Genomic DNA, 15,354 nt, shown 5'->3' on the forward strand with positions numbered 1-15,354 from the left:
AGTTCACGGATTCCAGAGCCCATTTTAGTGATCTCTGGAAGCCCAGTGGTCGGACCCCCAGAAATCACCAAGTTTTCCACTATCCTGTGGCTAGGGCTTAAAGCTGAATTTTTTCTGGCAAAATTTGTTACACATAATAAACACACTTCAGTTTTGTTCAAAAAGGAAACAGAAGCTACAGTAGTATTGGATGAAAGGATATTGGTCAACACTGCCTCATAGAAGAGGAAGTGGTTTTATGGCTGCATCAGTTAAAGATTTTACTCACCAGGCAGTATCTTCCATAAAGATCCCTTCACGCTCCAACTGCATGAAGAGTTCTCCACCTAAATAAAAATACAAGGTTGCAGGCTTGAAATAAAAAATGTGAGGAAAAAAAATGACCAATATGTTCGAGGCCAGAAATTCTGTAGCTGCACAAAGTGACTGACCGCTGAGATACTCCAGAATGAGGTAGAGTTTTCCACCAGTTTGAAAGGCATAAATTAAGTCTACAATAAAAGGGTGCTTCACTTCTTCCAGGATATTACGTTCTGCCTTTGTATGTGCCGTGTCTTTTGCATTCCGCACAATCATAGCCTAGGAGACAATTAGACAATACATAAGTCTAAATAGAAAAATATCCACATTATAGAGAACCTGGCCTTTACAAGGGGGCATGTCTTTAGGCTGTTTTGCATTACCGTGAGAGCAAGACACCCTTAGTAAAGACAATAACAATTAGCACCAAATAAAAAGGCCCGTATCTTTATTGGGGAATAAAAGGACAATAAGTGGCTACGATCAACACAGCGACAAGTCAAAATTAATGCATCACATTTAGAGCTGCATTAAAGGGCGCTTGTCAGACTTCCCACTTCAAAAGATGGCATCCGGGGCAGTCAGCTGATCATCCAAAGTCCTGACCTCTAAACAGCCGATATGGCCACAGGAAGCTGCTCCCCCTAAGGTAGCTGCTGGAGGGGAAATGTAATATTACATGATGGTCATTCCAGATATTACAAAGAAGGATCAAGTCTGCCAGAAAACAAGTCGCTCACTAAGTGCAGACATGGTGTCTCAGAGGATCCTGAGTTGTCTGCGTGTGACATCTCCTTTAACATAGGTGATTGCATAGTGATAGATCTTGCTTCCCCATTACTGCGTGTCTCTATCTTCATTTAACAAGTACAAGTTCCATAAACACTTGTATTTAGTGAACAGTATTGGAAGACAGTGGAAGGACATATGATCTAGCAAGGAACTCAGAACAGATGTATAGAGGAAAGATCCTAGTTACTTACCGGTAATGGGATTTTACAGAGCCCATGACAGCACCACCTGAGAGAGAGGGTATCCGCCCACCAAGGACAGGAACCTACTGAATAAAAAGGCGGTACCTCTCCTCCGCATCAGTTTTGTTTCAGAGCATGAGAGGGCCTCCGAAGACAGGTTAATACATAACCACCACCTCAACATATGTACTAAACACCTTAAAAAAAGTGCACACCACAGTGATAAAGGGGAGGGAATTAATAGGGTGCTGTCATGGGCTCTGTAAAATCCCGTTACCGGTAAGTAACTAGGATCTTTTCCCCTTCTCCCATGACAGCACCACCTGAGAGATTTATAGAGATCAAATACCAGAGGGAGGGATCACCGCTTGCAACACCCTTCTACCAAAGGACAGATCAGTAGAAGAGGAAAGGTCAAGACGGTAATGTTTGTAAAATGTAGCAGGGGATGACCAAGTTGCCGCCTTACATATAATGTCGATGGGCACATCCGCCTTCTCAGCCCAGGAAGCAGCTACCGCTCTGGTGGAATGGGCCTTCAGGTTCTCAGGAACCGGCAGATTGCTTAGAAGAGTAGGCTAAGGTAATAGTATCCCTGACCCATCTAGCTAGGGTCCCCCTTGTAACCTTAAGTCCTTTCCTAGCCCCCTGAAAGGATATAAATAAAGCGTCACTCTTTCTCCAGGCTTTTGTCACTTCCAAATACTGGACTAACACCCTCTTAACATCTAAGGTGTGAAGCTTATGTTCCTCAGAATCCCTAGGATTAGGATAGAAGGAAGGGAGAGTGATTACTTGCGTCCTATGGAACTTGGAGGCTACCTTTGGAAGATAGGCCGGGTCTGGTCTTAAGATTACTCTATCCATACATACTTGAGTGAATGGATGGTTAACGGATAGTGCGTGTAAGTCACTGACTCTACGAGCTGATGTCAGGACCACCAATAGCGCAGTCTTTAAAGTTAAGAGTTTTTCTGAAACCTTCTCTAAGGGCTCGAAGGGAGGTTTGGTTAATGCTTCCAGAACTAAATTAAGGTCCCAAGGAGGCATTCTTGGAACAGGAATAGGTCTGGATCTATGACAGGCTTTAATAAATCTAATGATCCATCTATTTGCTGCCAAGTCATAATTATACAGTGCCCCCCTTTGCGTCAATAGCGACCTCTCAAAATCCAAGCCGTCAAATGCAGGCCCGCTCTTTGGGGATGACAGACTGGGCCCTGCCTGAGGAGATCCGGGATGTCCGGAAGAACCCATGGATCTGCTTGGGACATTCTCTTCATCCAAGTGAACCATGGTCTCTTGGGCCAGAACGGGGCGATCAATATAACCCTCGCCCGTTCCTCTCGGATCTTCCTCAGGATAGTAGGGATCAGTACTAAAGGGGGAAAGGCATAAGCTAGAGTGAAATCCCACTGAATCTGCAGCGCGTCCACCGCAAACGCCCCCTCTTTTGGATTCAGGGAGCAAAAGGTTTCGGTCTTCCGATTGTGTCTGTTTGCAAACAGATCTATCTGGGGCTGTCCCCACCGATCCACAATCTGCTGAAAAACGGCTGGATTCAACTCCCACTCTCCTTGTTTCAAGATGTGACGACTCAAGAAATCGGCCTTTATGTTCTCTTCCCCTTTTATATGCAGTGCCGAGAGCGTAACCAGCCGACTCTCGGCAAACCTGAAGATCTGATCCGCTATTAACATCAGAGGGAGAGATCTGGTACCCCCCTGATGATTGATGTAGGCGACTGTTGATCTGTTGTCTGACATTATCCTGACGTGAGGACCCTGAAGAACAGAACTGAATTCTTTTAGCGCGTTTCTGGCTGCCAACAGCTCTTTCATGTTGGAAGAGAGACTTGTCTCGCTGTCCGACCAGAGGCCTTGTACAGAACGATCCCTTAGGTGAGCTCCCCAACCTTCCGCACTTGCGTCTGTTGTAATTGTATCCGACACCTGGAAGGTCCAAGGAACCCCCAAAGATAGGTTGACCGGAGATGTCCACCAGTCCAGGGAGTTGATCACAACATCTGGAAGAGATATTTTCCCATTCAGGCGACCTTTGAGCCGCCTGTCCGCTGCCAGAATCTCCTGTTGAAGACATCTGGAATGGTGCTGGGCCCACTGAACCGCCGGGATGCAAGACGTCATTGTACCCAACAGAGACATTGCACTCCTCAGGGTCATGGTCGGATTGCTGACAACCTGAGATGTTAGGGATCTGATCTTCAGTTTCTTTTCCTCTGGCAGAAGACAGGTTTGGTTTTCTGAGTCCAGAATGAGACCCAGGAAAGACTGAACCCTCTTTGGTTCCAGCCTTGACTTCTCCAGATTTAACAGCCAACCTAGGCGTCTTAGACTGGCCATGACGTCCGCCAGGGCTAGAGCACAGAGTTGACTTGATCTGCCCACTACTAAGAAGTCGTCCAGATAAGGGATGACCAAAATGTCTCTTTCCCTCAAGTGCGCTGTGACCTCCAGAATGATTTTTGTGAAGACTCTCGGCGCCATGGAAATGCCAAAGGGAAGAGCTGCGAACTGAAAATGCCTTACGTGCCTGCCGAATTGTACAGCTACTCTTAGAAACTGTTGATGATCTGGCAAAATCGGGACGTGGTAGTAGGCGTCCTTCAGATCGAGGACGCACATAAAACAGTCCGGAAATAACATCTTTATGGCTGATTTTATTGTTTCCATCTTGAAAGGCCTGTAGATTAAATGGTCGTTCAGTCTCTTTAAGTTCGCAATGGTCCTGAAGGAGCCGTCCGGCTTCTTTATTAGGAAGAGAGTCGAATAGAATCCTCTTCCTTGCTCGGGTGCAGGTGTTTCCACCAGAACTCCTTTCATGAGCAGAGAGAGAACTTCCTGCTGTAAGGCTATCTGTTCCGCTAAACCTCTGGGGCTGATATTTTGACAGTGTTCTTGGGCCTGCTTTTGAACTCTAATGTGAGCCCCCTCCTGATTATCCCTAAGATCCAAGAATTGGATGAAATTTCCTTCCAGGCAGGCAGGAAGTGGGACAATCTTCCTCCCACCCGGGGGGAACTGTCACTTAGGGGCTTTCTTATTCTCGGAGGAGGGACCCCCAAACATGAAGCCTCTGCTATACGGCTTTCGGTCTTTCCAGCTACCTTGGTCTCTGGGAGCTTTACTGCGGCTGTATTTTCTCTTCCGAAAGAAACTGTTAAATCGGGAACCAGACACCGTGGGAAATCCATGTTTTTTGCCTGCGGCTTTATCTAGGATGTCATCTAGACCTTTGCCGAACAAGAAGTCCCCCTCACAAGGGATTGAGCACAGTTTAGACTTTGACTGCACATCTTCTGGCCAGCTCTTGAGCCATAGCGCCCTACGGGCTGCATTAGAGAGGTTTGCAGACCGGGCAGCCAGCCTAACTGAATCTGCCGATGCATCTGCCAGGAATGCAGCCGCTCCCTGCACAAGAGGAAGGTCTGATAGAATTTTCTCCCTGGACACATTCCCCCTGATCTGGTCTTCCAATTGTTGAAGCCAGATCATCATAGATCTAGCAGTGCAGGTCGCTGCTACTGCCGGTTTAAGGGCCCCTGCTGACGACTCCCAGGTTTGCTTAAGGAAGGACTCCGCTTTTTTATCCAGCGGGTCTTTTAAGGCTCCTAAATCCTCAAAGGGCAGAGTGGATTTTTTTTTTGAAGATTTTGAAATGGCCACGTCAATCTTAGGGGTTTTGTCCCATTTAGCCGCATCCTCATCCTCAAAGGGGTACCTCCGCTTGGAGGATGACGGCAGCTGACCCTTCCTCTCCGGTTTCTTCCATTCCCTTTCTATCAGAGATTTAATCCTGTCATTGACCGGGAATGAGCGCCTCCTCCTTTGGTCTAAGCCCCTGAACATAACATCCTGGACTGTTCTGGGTACTTTGGTATCGGTAATACCCATAGTCCCTCTGACGGCTTTAACTAGTCTCTCAGTATTCTCAACCGAAAAACAAGGTCTGCCCCCCCCATCATCATCCGAAGACTCCGATGACGATGAGGAGTGATTAGAGGAGGAAGGCAGTTCTCTCGTAAAACGGGACTCCACTGATTCCTCTGATTCTGAAGAAACTAGTTTTCGCTTCTTCTTTTTGAGTGAGGTTAAGCCTCTTAAGGACTCTCTGACCTCTGTCTGGATTAGATCCTTTAATTCTAAAGAAAACCTGGGGGACTCCTCTGCAATGGTTTTCTGAATACAGTCCGAGCATAGGTTTTTGGCATAGGAGGTGGGAAGACCGATTTTGCATAAAGCACACTCCCTGTTTTTACTTTTAGCACTACACTTCTTCGCCTCCTGCCCCAAGAAATAAAAGGAGAAGAAGGAGGAAAAGAGAGAGAGAGAAGAGCACATTATTCAAGGTGAGACTTTCACGAAGATCACTCACCACACTGCCGTTCAGACTAGGGTACCGGAGGCGGTGGTTGCCGTTCACATGAGGGCTCCCATCTGGCGGAGGTGGACTGACGAAGTCTTTTCTGACCAGTCTTGTCGGAACTCGTACGCCCCTCACTGCTGTGACTTTGTCGATGGGAAGATTCCCGTTCCATTTGTTTGAGCTGCTTGCGCTGCTTTGATGGCTGTGGCTGCTGCTGTACTTCCTGTGGCGGTGACAGCTGCTGCCCAGGTGACTGCGGTTCCTCATCCATCATGGCGGGGATGCAGACATCGCCATCCTGATTGCTCCCCATCCTTAAAAGCAGTAGGGCTCCACCTCCTTTAGGCTCCTCCCTTTCCGGCAGTGTGCTCATCTCTCTTTTTTTTTTTTTTTTTTTAATTTTAGCCAGCTGGCGCGCTACCCGCAGATCCACCTGCCTCTGCGCGTGCGCAGCCCAGCGGCACCCGGCGCGCTTGCAGCGGGATGACAGCTTCCCACCCGCGCATGCGCAGACCCGGTTTCCGGCGCACTCCGTGATAGGGCGCGTCAGCACCCCGCGCGTGCGCAGCCCGGACTTCCGGCGCGCTCCGCCACAGGGTGCGACGCGACCCCCACGTGCGCAGCCCGGAAGACCTGCCGGCCGGCGCGCTCAGTTCATCTTTGCGAGGCGCAGGCCCGGCCGCAGGCCCCGGCGCACGCGGGGAGGAATCCAGAAACAGCACCTCCTCCCCACACGCAGACCCGGGCAGCAGCCAGACGGGCTGGGAACAGGGACCATCTGCTGCTTCCACGGCCTCCAGGCCGCACCGTCCATAATCCAGGTACGTGAGGTACCACCTGGTGAGGCTCCCATCAGGGACAGGAACCAAAACTGATGCGGAGGAGAGGTACCGCCTTTTTATTCAGTAGGTTCCTGTCCTTGGTGGGCGGATACCCTCTCTCTCAGGTGGTGCTGTCATGGGAGAAGGGGAAAAACTGCTTCTAATGCCATTCCTCATTTATTAACCTTATTAAAAAGGGACAATTCAGATTAAAACGAGCATGTTTGCAACAAGCTATGAAACAGTGAGATGTAACATATTGTGTGTAAAGATGCCTAACTTACCTTTTTAAGTACTTTCATGGCAAATATATTCCCACTATGAGCTCCTATTACCTTGCGTACTTGAAAAACCTGCACAATACATAAAGTTTATTTTTCCCCTCCACACCGGAAGTTCAAACACAATATAAACATCATACAAATACTTGTTTTCTAAATTCAAAGGCACTAAGGGGCCGATTCATCATTTGTGATTTTTTTAAGTCAATTCTCTTCTTTTGACTTATGACATTCGCTGATTTTTTTGTGTCAAAGTTGTCAAAATAGCACGACATCATCAAAATGAAAAAATGTTTTTTTTATCTGTTTTTAACCTGTTTTCCGACTTTTTAGAGCAAAAAAGTTCCCCGACATTAAAATTAGCACTAAAATAACTGGTTTACAAAAGTATCACTCCAGGCAGGCCCTAGAGTACATCTGCACAAACAAATTTGCCACTTGAGAAGTTGAAATTGATGAGTCAGGCAAAAACATCTGGAAACTACACCAAACCCCAACCCCGATGGCGATTACAGCTCTCAACTTTCTCCAGCGCTCCTAAAGACAATGAATGGAGCAGAAGCAAAGCATGCGCTCTGCCGCACCATTACAGATGGGGTTTACAGAGCCCCAGCCTCAAGGTTGCAGAGCCCTATTATTGAAAACGCTGTTGGGCCCTGTGATTAGCAAGTTATACCTTATACGAAGCATAGGTGATAGCCTTCTAAAAGGTAGGCTATGCAGCTAGTGTGAACAGACAAATACGGTCCCTTTGTGGACTTTGTGTGGCGTGGCTGAGCATGAGTAACCACGCGTTACTGCGAATGCTCAGTTTCCCATAGGCTTCTATGGGCTCCACCGGAAGTAGTGCCGCCTGTATGTCAACAAAGCATCATATTACCCGCACTCAGAAGCAGCACAGGTAATGAAAGTGTATTAAAAAAAAATATTGTAATGAAGAGTTAGGACATATGAAAGGGGGTCAAAACGGAAGACGTGTAGATATAAAATATCGGTATACATACCATTTTTATAATGTTGAACGTATAATAAAATTGTGTTTTCTACAACCAAAAAGGTATGAATACAGTTTCTATAATAAGTATACCAAGCGACAATTTATTATGTCAAAGGCCTTCAGAACTGTTAAAGGGAATTTGTTACCAGGTTTTAGTTACCTCATCTGAGAGCATCATAATGTAGGCAAAGAGACCCTGATTCCAGCAATGTATCACTTAGTTTACTGGGTGCAGCAGTTCTGACAAAGTTCTTAGATATAGGATAAAGCAGAGATCAGAAACCCGGCCCACACAAGCTCTGTATGTACGTTGTCTATTGACAGTGAGCAGCTTATCACAGGAGGGGGCGGAGTCAGCCTAGAAAGCGCATGCCATGTATTCCAGACAATGATAATCGCCAGGTGATAAAATTTCATTATCAGTAAACAGCACCACACAGCCTGCCATGTGACATTCTTGCAATCTGTTTTAACCCCTACCTCATGTTGTCTTCAGATTACATAGCAAAAACCTGCTGACAGATTCCCTTTAATCTGAATAAGCACATAAGTGAGACAAGGCTCCTGAGACCACAAGAATTTTCTTACTGTAAGGCCACGGCCCCACTATCAGTATTTGGTCAGTATTCGGTCAGTATTTTTTCTCAGGAGTGTGAGCCAAAACCAGGAGTGGGTGATAAATGCAGAATTGGTGACTTGTTTCTATTATACCTTTTATCTGATTGTTCCTCACCTGGTTTTGGCTCCCACTCCTGAGAAAAAAATACTGACCGAATAGTGACCAAATACGGATAGTGGGGCCGTAGCCAAAGCCTAAAATTAGGGGTGATATCACCAGGCCAACATGTCTCTGCTCTCTGTGTTTACGGACTCTGTCAGACAAATGTATTATACGGACATGTTCCTTGGACCATTAGAGTCAATGTACCAGTGCACAAAGCAATGGTCTGTGTGGGAAAAAAAAAATTATAGCATGCATTATTCTGGTCTCATTTATGGCCCAAACTAACGCACGGAAATAGCAGGCAGCCCCTACATTCGTCCGAGCACACGGAGCTGTGGATGTGACTGATCGTATGGCTGTCTGGACCTGGCCTTTAATGTAGTGAAGGATAGAAAGATAATCCGAATGTCATATACAATATTAACTATATGTACATATTGGAGGGAAAGAACACAGGTTGATCAAAACAGTTCTCTGATCATGAACCATATGGTGAAATAGTGTCTCCAGATTTGGGGGGGGGGGGGGTGCATAACTGGAGTTCCAAATAGGTTATAGACCCAAGTATGACTCAGAAGAAGAGGAGAGAAAAATAGCACTCAGGGGCATCTATGGAGATCAGGATCCCTGCAGGTGACATTTATGAGTGCCAAGATGGCATAACAAGGCGACACCGAGGCAGATACCTGAGAAACACTGACTGGAGAAGTAGACATGAATATGTAAAGGGTTCCTCTCTAGTAACTTATGATATAAGTGAAAGTACTGACGGTAGGTTTAAGGAATTAATGAATATTGTTTGTATGAAGTATTGCAATCATTGAGTCTTGTTTTATAATTAGTGTTATAAATTTTATGCTGTTCATTTTATTCTGGGTATAAAAATATTTATTTTCATAGACTTGTTAGGTGTGCTTACTTTGCTGCCCACCCCTTAGAGTCTACATAGGAATATTGCTGTTGTGTAGAAGTACTTTCAGCATTTGATATTTAGGTTGGCAATAATATTTCTTGATATTGTTATTGCTCAGTATTCCTGTCATTCAATATTGTCAACTGTAATAGTATTTCTTATAAAATAGTAGTGTAAAACCACTTTAAGGCTATTTTAGATAATGGACAACGCTATCTAGCAGGGATGTCAAACAAAAAACACAGAGGGCCAAAATCAAAAACTTGTACAAAGTCTCAGGTTAACCAGTATGCAGTATAATGGGCCCCACATAGTCTTCCATACAGAATAATGGGCTCCACATAGTCCTCCTCCATACAGAATAATGGGCCTCACACAGTCCTCCATACAGAATAATGGGCCCCCAAATAGTCCTCCATACAGAATAATGGGCCCCACAAAGGGGTGGTGGTCCTGGTGTTGCAGGCCAAATAAAACCACCCTGCGGGCCAGAGTTTGACATGTCTGCTATATAGTAAAAAGCAAAACTATTCTATACAGAGATAAGCCATAAATTTGTAGTAGTGGTGGGTACCACTAATGGAGCTTGTATTTATCTTGGGGGCTGCTGATAGTGGAGTGAAGGGGAAATTCCAACAACTTCTCCACTAAGAGAGTCCATTAAGGCATTGTACAAGAGACATGCAGGTCCCCTTGGTGGTACTTGCATTGACTATATATTTATGTCATATCCAGAAGATAAGCAATAAATATACAAGACAAGAATACCCCTCTAATTAAATAGCATGAACCATGGTGATAAATGGAATGCATTTTAAGGCTGTCTAATTTTACACTGTCCTAAAATTAGACAGTTTTAGCACGTTAGCCCCACTTTTCACAGTTATAGGACAGAAATCAGGTATCTTAATAGTGAGGAGCTACATACATCAAAAGCATAAATGCCGGTAGCATGTCATACAATCCAGGCCATTTAGCTCAGAGGATGGTCTACAGTGGATACAATTTTATCCAACCTACAGATGTGAACGGAAATGGGTCGCAGGGTTTTTAGTGTCTGGATGTAAATAATGATGTTAAAATTCACTAATAGTAAAAATAGTTGACAATGGTGAGAGGCGTAAAAAGCTCAATGCATACATTTCCATTATCGAAAAATTAAAGGGAACCTGTTACAGGGGGTTTATACCTCAAGCTAAAGTCATGCATGTACAGGTGGCTTCATGCAATTTAAATCGAAATCTTGATTGTAGAAATCAGTTTGGCGGTTTCTGAGTTGGGATTGGAGGGTATGTATGAGTTATACATACTCCTGGGCAGAAGCCGTTTAGTGGGCGCGGCCTCGCTCCATACACTTGTATTGAGCGAGGCCGTGCCCTGTAGTGACGTGGCCGACTAGAGGGAGCGGCCTCACTCCATACAAGTGTATGGAAGCGAGGCTGTGCCCACTGGCCGGGAGTATGTATAACTCAGAAACAAGCGAATCCCCGCAGCGCACAGTGCGTGCACTGGGGGGATTCATAAGTCTGCAGTCACACAAAGTGACTCGTGGTAAAAACAAAATTATATGGTCTCTTACCTTCCCATAACCACCTTTTCCAAGAACACGGAGAAGCTCAAAACACTCTGGCCTGATCTTTTCTGGACCCCTATTCACACTGATCTCCGAGATCTCAAACTTTTCACAATGCTCCATACCACTAAATGTGGAAAAAGGCAAGTTTGTTAACATGGAACATATCATGAAATAAGAAGAACATTTAATACTTTCAAATATACATATAGTACACAAAATATGTGCCAAATAGTGTATCCTAGAGGCAAGGTTGATCCAGTGGGTTCACTTGCAACGGAAAATATTGGATTTGTGGCAAAAGCAAGAATATGTACTACTGGCCGACAACTGCTCTTATGGTGTAAAAGTAAATATGCCAGCGATCGCCCGATGAATAAGCAAAATGTTGGTTCTCTGGAAGGTCAGATCATTTATGCAGTCAAAAAACAATCAAAAAACACATCAGTATCAGCAGCACATCGCTCCATGTAAACAGGGGAAATGCTGCCAACATTATGATACTGTATGGGGACAGAACAATCACATTAGCGATCATTCTGTCCCAAATGAGTGCTGAACCACTTGTGTATAGGTATACATTGTTTATGGTGCACTGACGAGTCAAAGAAGGCAGTGTAAATGCAGCATTACTTGGAGTGATATACCCACTTATAAGACATCAACCCTAAACTGCATGGATGCTGATACAAAGATATTAGGTCTCTTGTGTGCAGTTATGATTCTTTAAAATCTGTTCCATAAAATAATTGTGGTTCACAGGACCAAAGAAAAGATGACAAAATAAGGTTAAAAAAAAAAATAATGTGTAATATTTGGTATAGAAAAGTCTAAACTGAGTAAAAGAAAACAAACCTGTGAGCAAAGTTAACGTACTGGAAACAAACAGTCTGTGCAGATGGAAACCTTCACACAATACATCGACAGTGCAAAACAATGACGCTAATGGGCCGATTCATTAAGACTAGCAATGAAAGGGTGTAGTGGGGTAAGATGCACCGAATTCATTAAGAGGTACACTCCACTTAATGAATTTGGTGCATCTTGAGGCACGAGTCTCGCCAGAAATGCAACTCCAGTCAGGGACTGGAGTAACATTTCTTGAGAAGGTTACATCACTAAAGTCGTGTAACATCTGACGATTTCAGCATGTGGACATAGTCGCACCCCGTCCTCTGCACACTTTGGCCAGAACTGGTGTGAATAAGTCAAATTGCAAAATTTTCACATTGCACAAACATTTTTCAATGTTTCAAAGTGTTTTACACCAGAAAACTGGTATAAACACAGATGAATCAGACCCTAAATGTTATTTTGGCTTTTTTTGTATTTCAAATGGTCTCTTTAAAATAATGGTGTGTGTAGTGTAAAACCTTTTAGATAAAACTGCTCAGACATTACAACTTACAGTTCATATGACATGCCACCATGGTCCATGAATTCATTAATATTGCTCTGTAAAAAAACAAGAACAGAACTTAATCACAATTACGTCACCATCATACACAATATCTGGGCAAGGTTTTAGTATTTGTGTGTGGTGGAGCTGGTCACTCATACTTGGCTAAAGGCTGTCTCTGTGCCTAGATACCATATGTATTGCAAAGGACACACTATTTTCTACTGTCCAGCAATATTAAGCGAGTTAATTCTTGAGTTGGGCTTTAGCCAAGTATGAGCTGGATGGTTGAAGACATTAACCTGTTTGTATCCATTTAGTTGTTGGCATAAGGCCACTTACTTAGGCACTACTGCCCCACAACGCCTTGTCCACCTCGGAATCTAAAATGCGCTCTCTCCTGTGAGTGGGGCAGAACAGGAGGTGTTCTGGCTATTTGGTCAGACCATTTAAACAAGATTTTGTCTACTTTTGCACAGTGCACTTTGTCTTTGTGGCCTATGATGTTTATTACATATTATCTAATAAAAGTTATATTCTACCCTTTTGCTATTTAATATTGTATTTTCTTTGGTTTACCACACATTTGGCTAATATTATAGGAGTTGGGAGAGGTAGCCGTCTCAACGGGGTGGTCCGAAATTCATACTAATCTTCATCCTAAATCCCTATCTATTTAATGCCCTAATCTAAATTATTTTCCAATATACTTGAATTAAAAATTCCCTATCCTTCCCTAACTTCACTACATAACTGCTTTTCTTTTTTTTCCTATTTCTTTCTTGATGACGCTTCATTGAGAATACGGTGCATGCTGGGATACTCACACGAAGCATCATCAAGGAGCAGAGGCTGTGGTCACTGCCGCAGCCATTGCCCCCTCCCTGAAACGAAGCATCAACAGTGACCTTTGTTTCAGTGGCTAGGCTAGTCCTTGCGCGACATGCACAATGACAGCGCACTATTTTGCTGTCTCAGATCAGCAGCAACAAGTCAACAACAGAGTGCGCTATCAGTGCGCGTTGTCAGAATACCCGTTGTACAGAGACCAGCGCAGCTCCCGAAAGTGACATCACTCTAAGGCTATGTGCCCACGATGCAGAAATGCTCCGGATTTTTCCTGAGCGTTTCTGCATCTCCCTGGCAGAAAAAACGCATGCGAATTGTACATACGGATTGTACATGCGTTTTTCCTGCCAGGTAGACGTGCTTGTGAAGTGTTTTTACATGCGATTTCGCATGCGGGTTGTCAAGCGCTTTTAGCATCACTTGGAAAGTGCTTGTCAACTTGGTCACACTATATAAATCCATGCAAACAGCATGGATTTATAAAGTGTGACCGAGTTCATAGTAAAAGAATGGTAAAAAATATACATTATACTCACCTTCTGATGGCCCCCGGTCTCTATCTCAGGTGCGTCCGGTGTGTTGGGCGGCTCGCGGTGGTCTAAAAGGACCTTCCATTACGTCATTTAGTCATGTCACAGGTCAATCAACCGCCGTCAGCGGTCGCGTGACCTGTCACATGACTAAATGACGTCATGGAAGGTCCTTTTAGACCATCGCGAGCCGCCAGGGAGCATCACTAAGGAGACCGAGGGCCATCAGAAGGCAAGTATAATGTATATTTTTTATTTTAAATTCTTTTTTTTATTACAAGTACTATGGTACCCGGGTCTGGATGAGAGTCTCCTCTTCTCCAGACCCGGATACCATCCGCACATTGAATCGCTTAATATCCGCATGTGCACATGTAGTGATGCGGATATTAAGCGATTCAATGCAACTCAATGGCGGCGAAAACGCTGTGATTACGCAAAATAATTGGTAGTGCTGCGGAATTTTCCGCAATGATAGTCCGCAGCGGAAATTTCCGCAGCATGTACACAGCACATGCGGCTTATCATTTGGGGATATTGCAGACCTTCTACCAAGCGTTTAAGCGGCGGAATTGCCGCTGAAGAAACGCTTAAAAAAAACGCATAGTGGGCACACAGCCTTAAAGGAGTTGTCCACTACTCGGACAAACCTTTATCAATCCCTATGTTTCCTCCTTTGTAAAATAATAATACTTCTATTCACCTCCGTTGCCATTCTAGTGGTGTCGGCACTGGCTCTACCGGGGATCCAATGACATGGTTATGTTACGCAATGCCCACAGCCAATCATTCCTGCCTTCACTCTCCCCACCTTCGGAGAAATCAAATACATCAAGAGGAAAGTGAGAGAGCAGCCGTAGCTCTCACTTCTTCTGGATGTATGCGATTTGGCCAAAGGTGGGGAGTGAAGCCAGGGCTGACTGACCGCAAGGATAGAGTAATTCTGCTCCGCAATTGAGTGCTTCTAACCTCCACCGTAGGTGATCAGTTAAGGAGAAATTCACTGACTAGTTACAACAGTTGCTCCTATTATAGTAACATAGCTTGAATTCAGTGAGCTCTGCAGAACGACCCACTCTGTCACAAATGGTAGTAAAGGCAGACTGCGTGGCTAGGTGCTTGATTTTATACACCTGTAGGGCTGCATAAAAAACTTGCATTCATAAGAACTGCACTAATAAGTTTGTCCATATAGTGTATGTTCAGTTCACGTTTGATGACCTTCAGTGACAGAGCAATCAGCATAGCTCATACCAAATTCATTATCCAATCTGTATACCAAGGAGAGCACAGCGGAGACCCGCATAACCATCAACGCGACTGATGGAGGCTTCTCCACACGTATAACTTGTTTGTATGCGGGGGAGCGAGAATACTGTACACCTTGGGAACCAGTTAAACAACTCAAGGAGGCAATTTCGCTTTCATGGCTAAAGATATCAAGAGTATTAATTGCTGCAAGTTTCTAAGTCACTTATTTCTATGTGATTTAAAATTGCAATAGGCTTTGGTCAGACAGGGCCACGTCTCTATTTTTATAGAATCTGTGACTTTATCATTGCAGATCACTTACTATCCCACCAACACCACTAAACCATGGTCCGATT

General features: G+C 44.6%; 1 protein-coding gene across 1 annotated transcript in view; it reads right to left on the reverse strand.

Moving 5' to 3' along the window:
- The window catches only part of RPS6KB1 (ribosomal protein S6 kinase B1), a 35,216-nt gene that overhangs the window by 18,945 nt on the left and 917 nt on the right, over positions 1-15,354 (reverse strand). The window contains exons 2-6 of the mRNA XM_073665517.1: positions 12,378-12,424; positions 10,976-11,096; positions 6,766-6,834; positions 432-579; positions 269-326 (exon numbers count right to left, since the gene is read on the reverse strand). Coding sequence (XP_073521618.1) covers positions 269-326; positions 432-579; positions 6,766-6,834; positions 10,976-11,096; positions 12,378-12,424 — 443 coding nt within the window. The remainder of the gene's footprint in view (positions 1-268; positions 327-431; positions 580-6,765; positions 6,835-10,975; positions 11,097-12,377; positions 12,425-15,354) is intronic.

This window comes from Phyllobates terribilis, unplaced genomic scaffold (genome assembly GCF_046119375.1).
Source record: "Phyllobates terribilis strain yellow unplaced genomic scaffold, ASM4611937v1 Scaffold_2__4_contigs__length_985480577, whole genome shotgun sequence".
Classification (NCBI taxonomy): Eukaryota; Metazoa; Chordata; class Amphibia; order Anura; family Dendrobatidae; genus Phyllobates; species Phyllobates terribilis.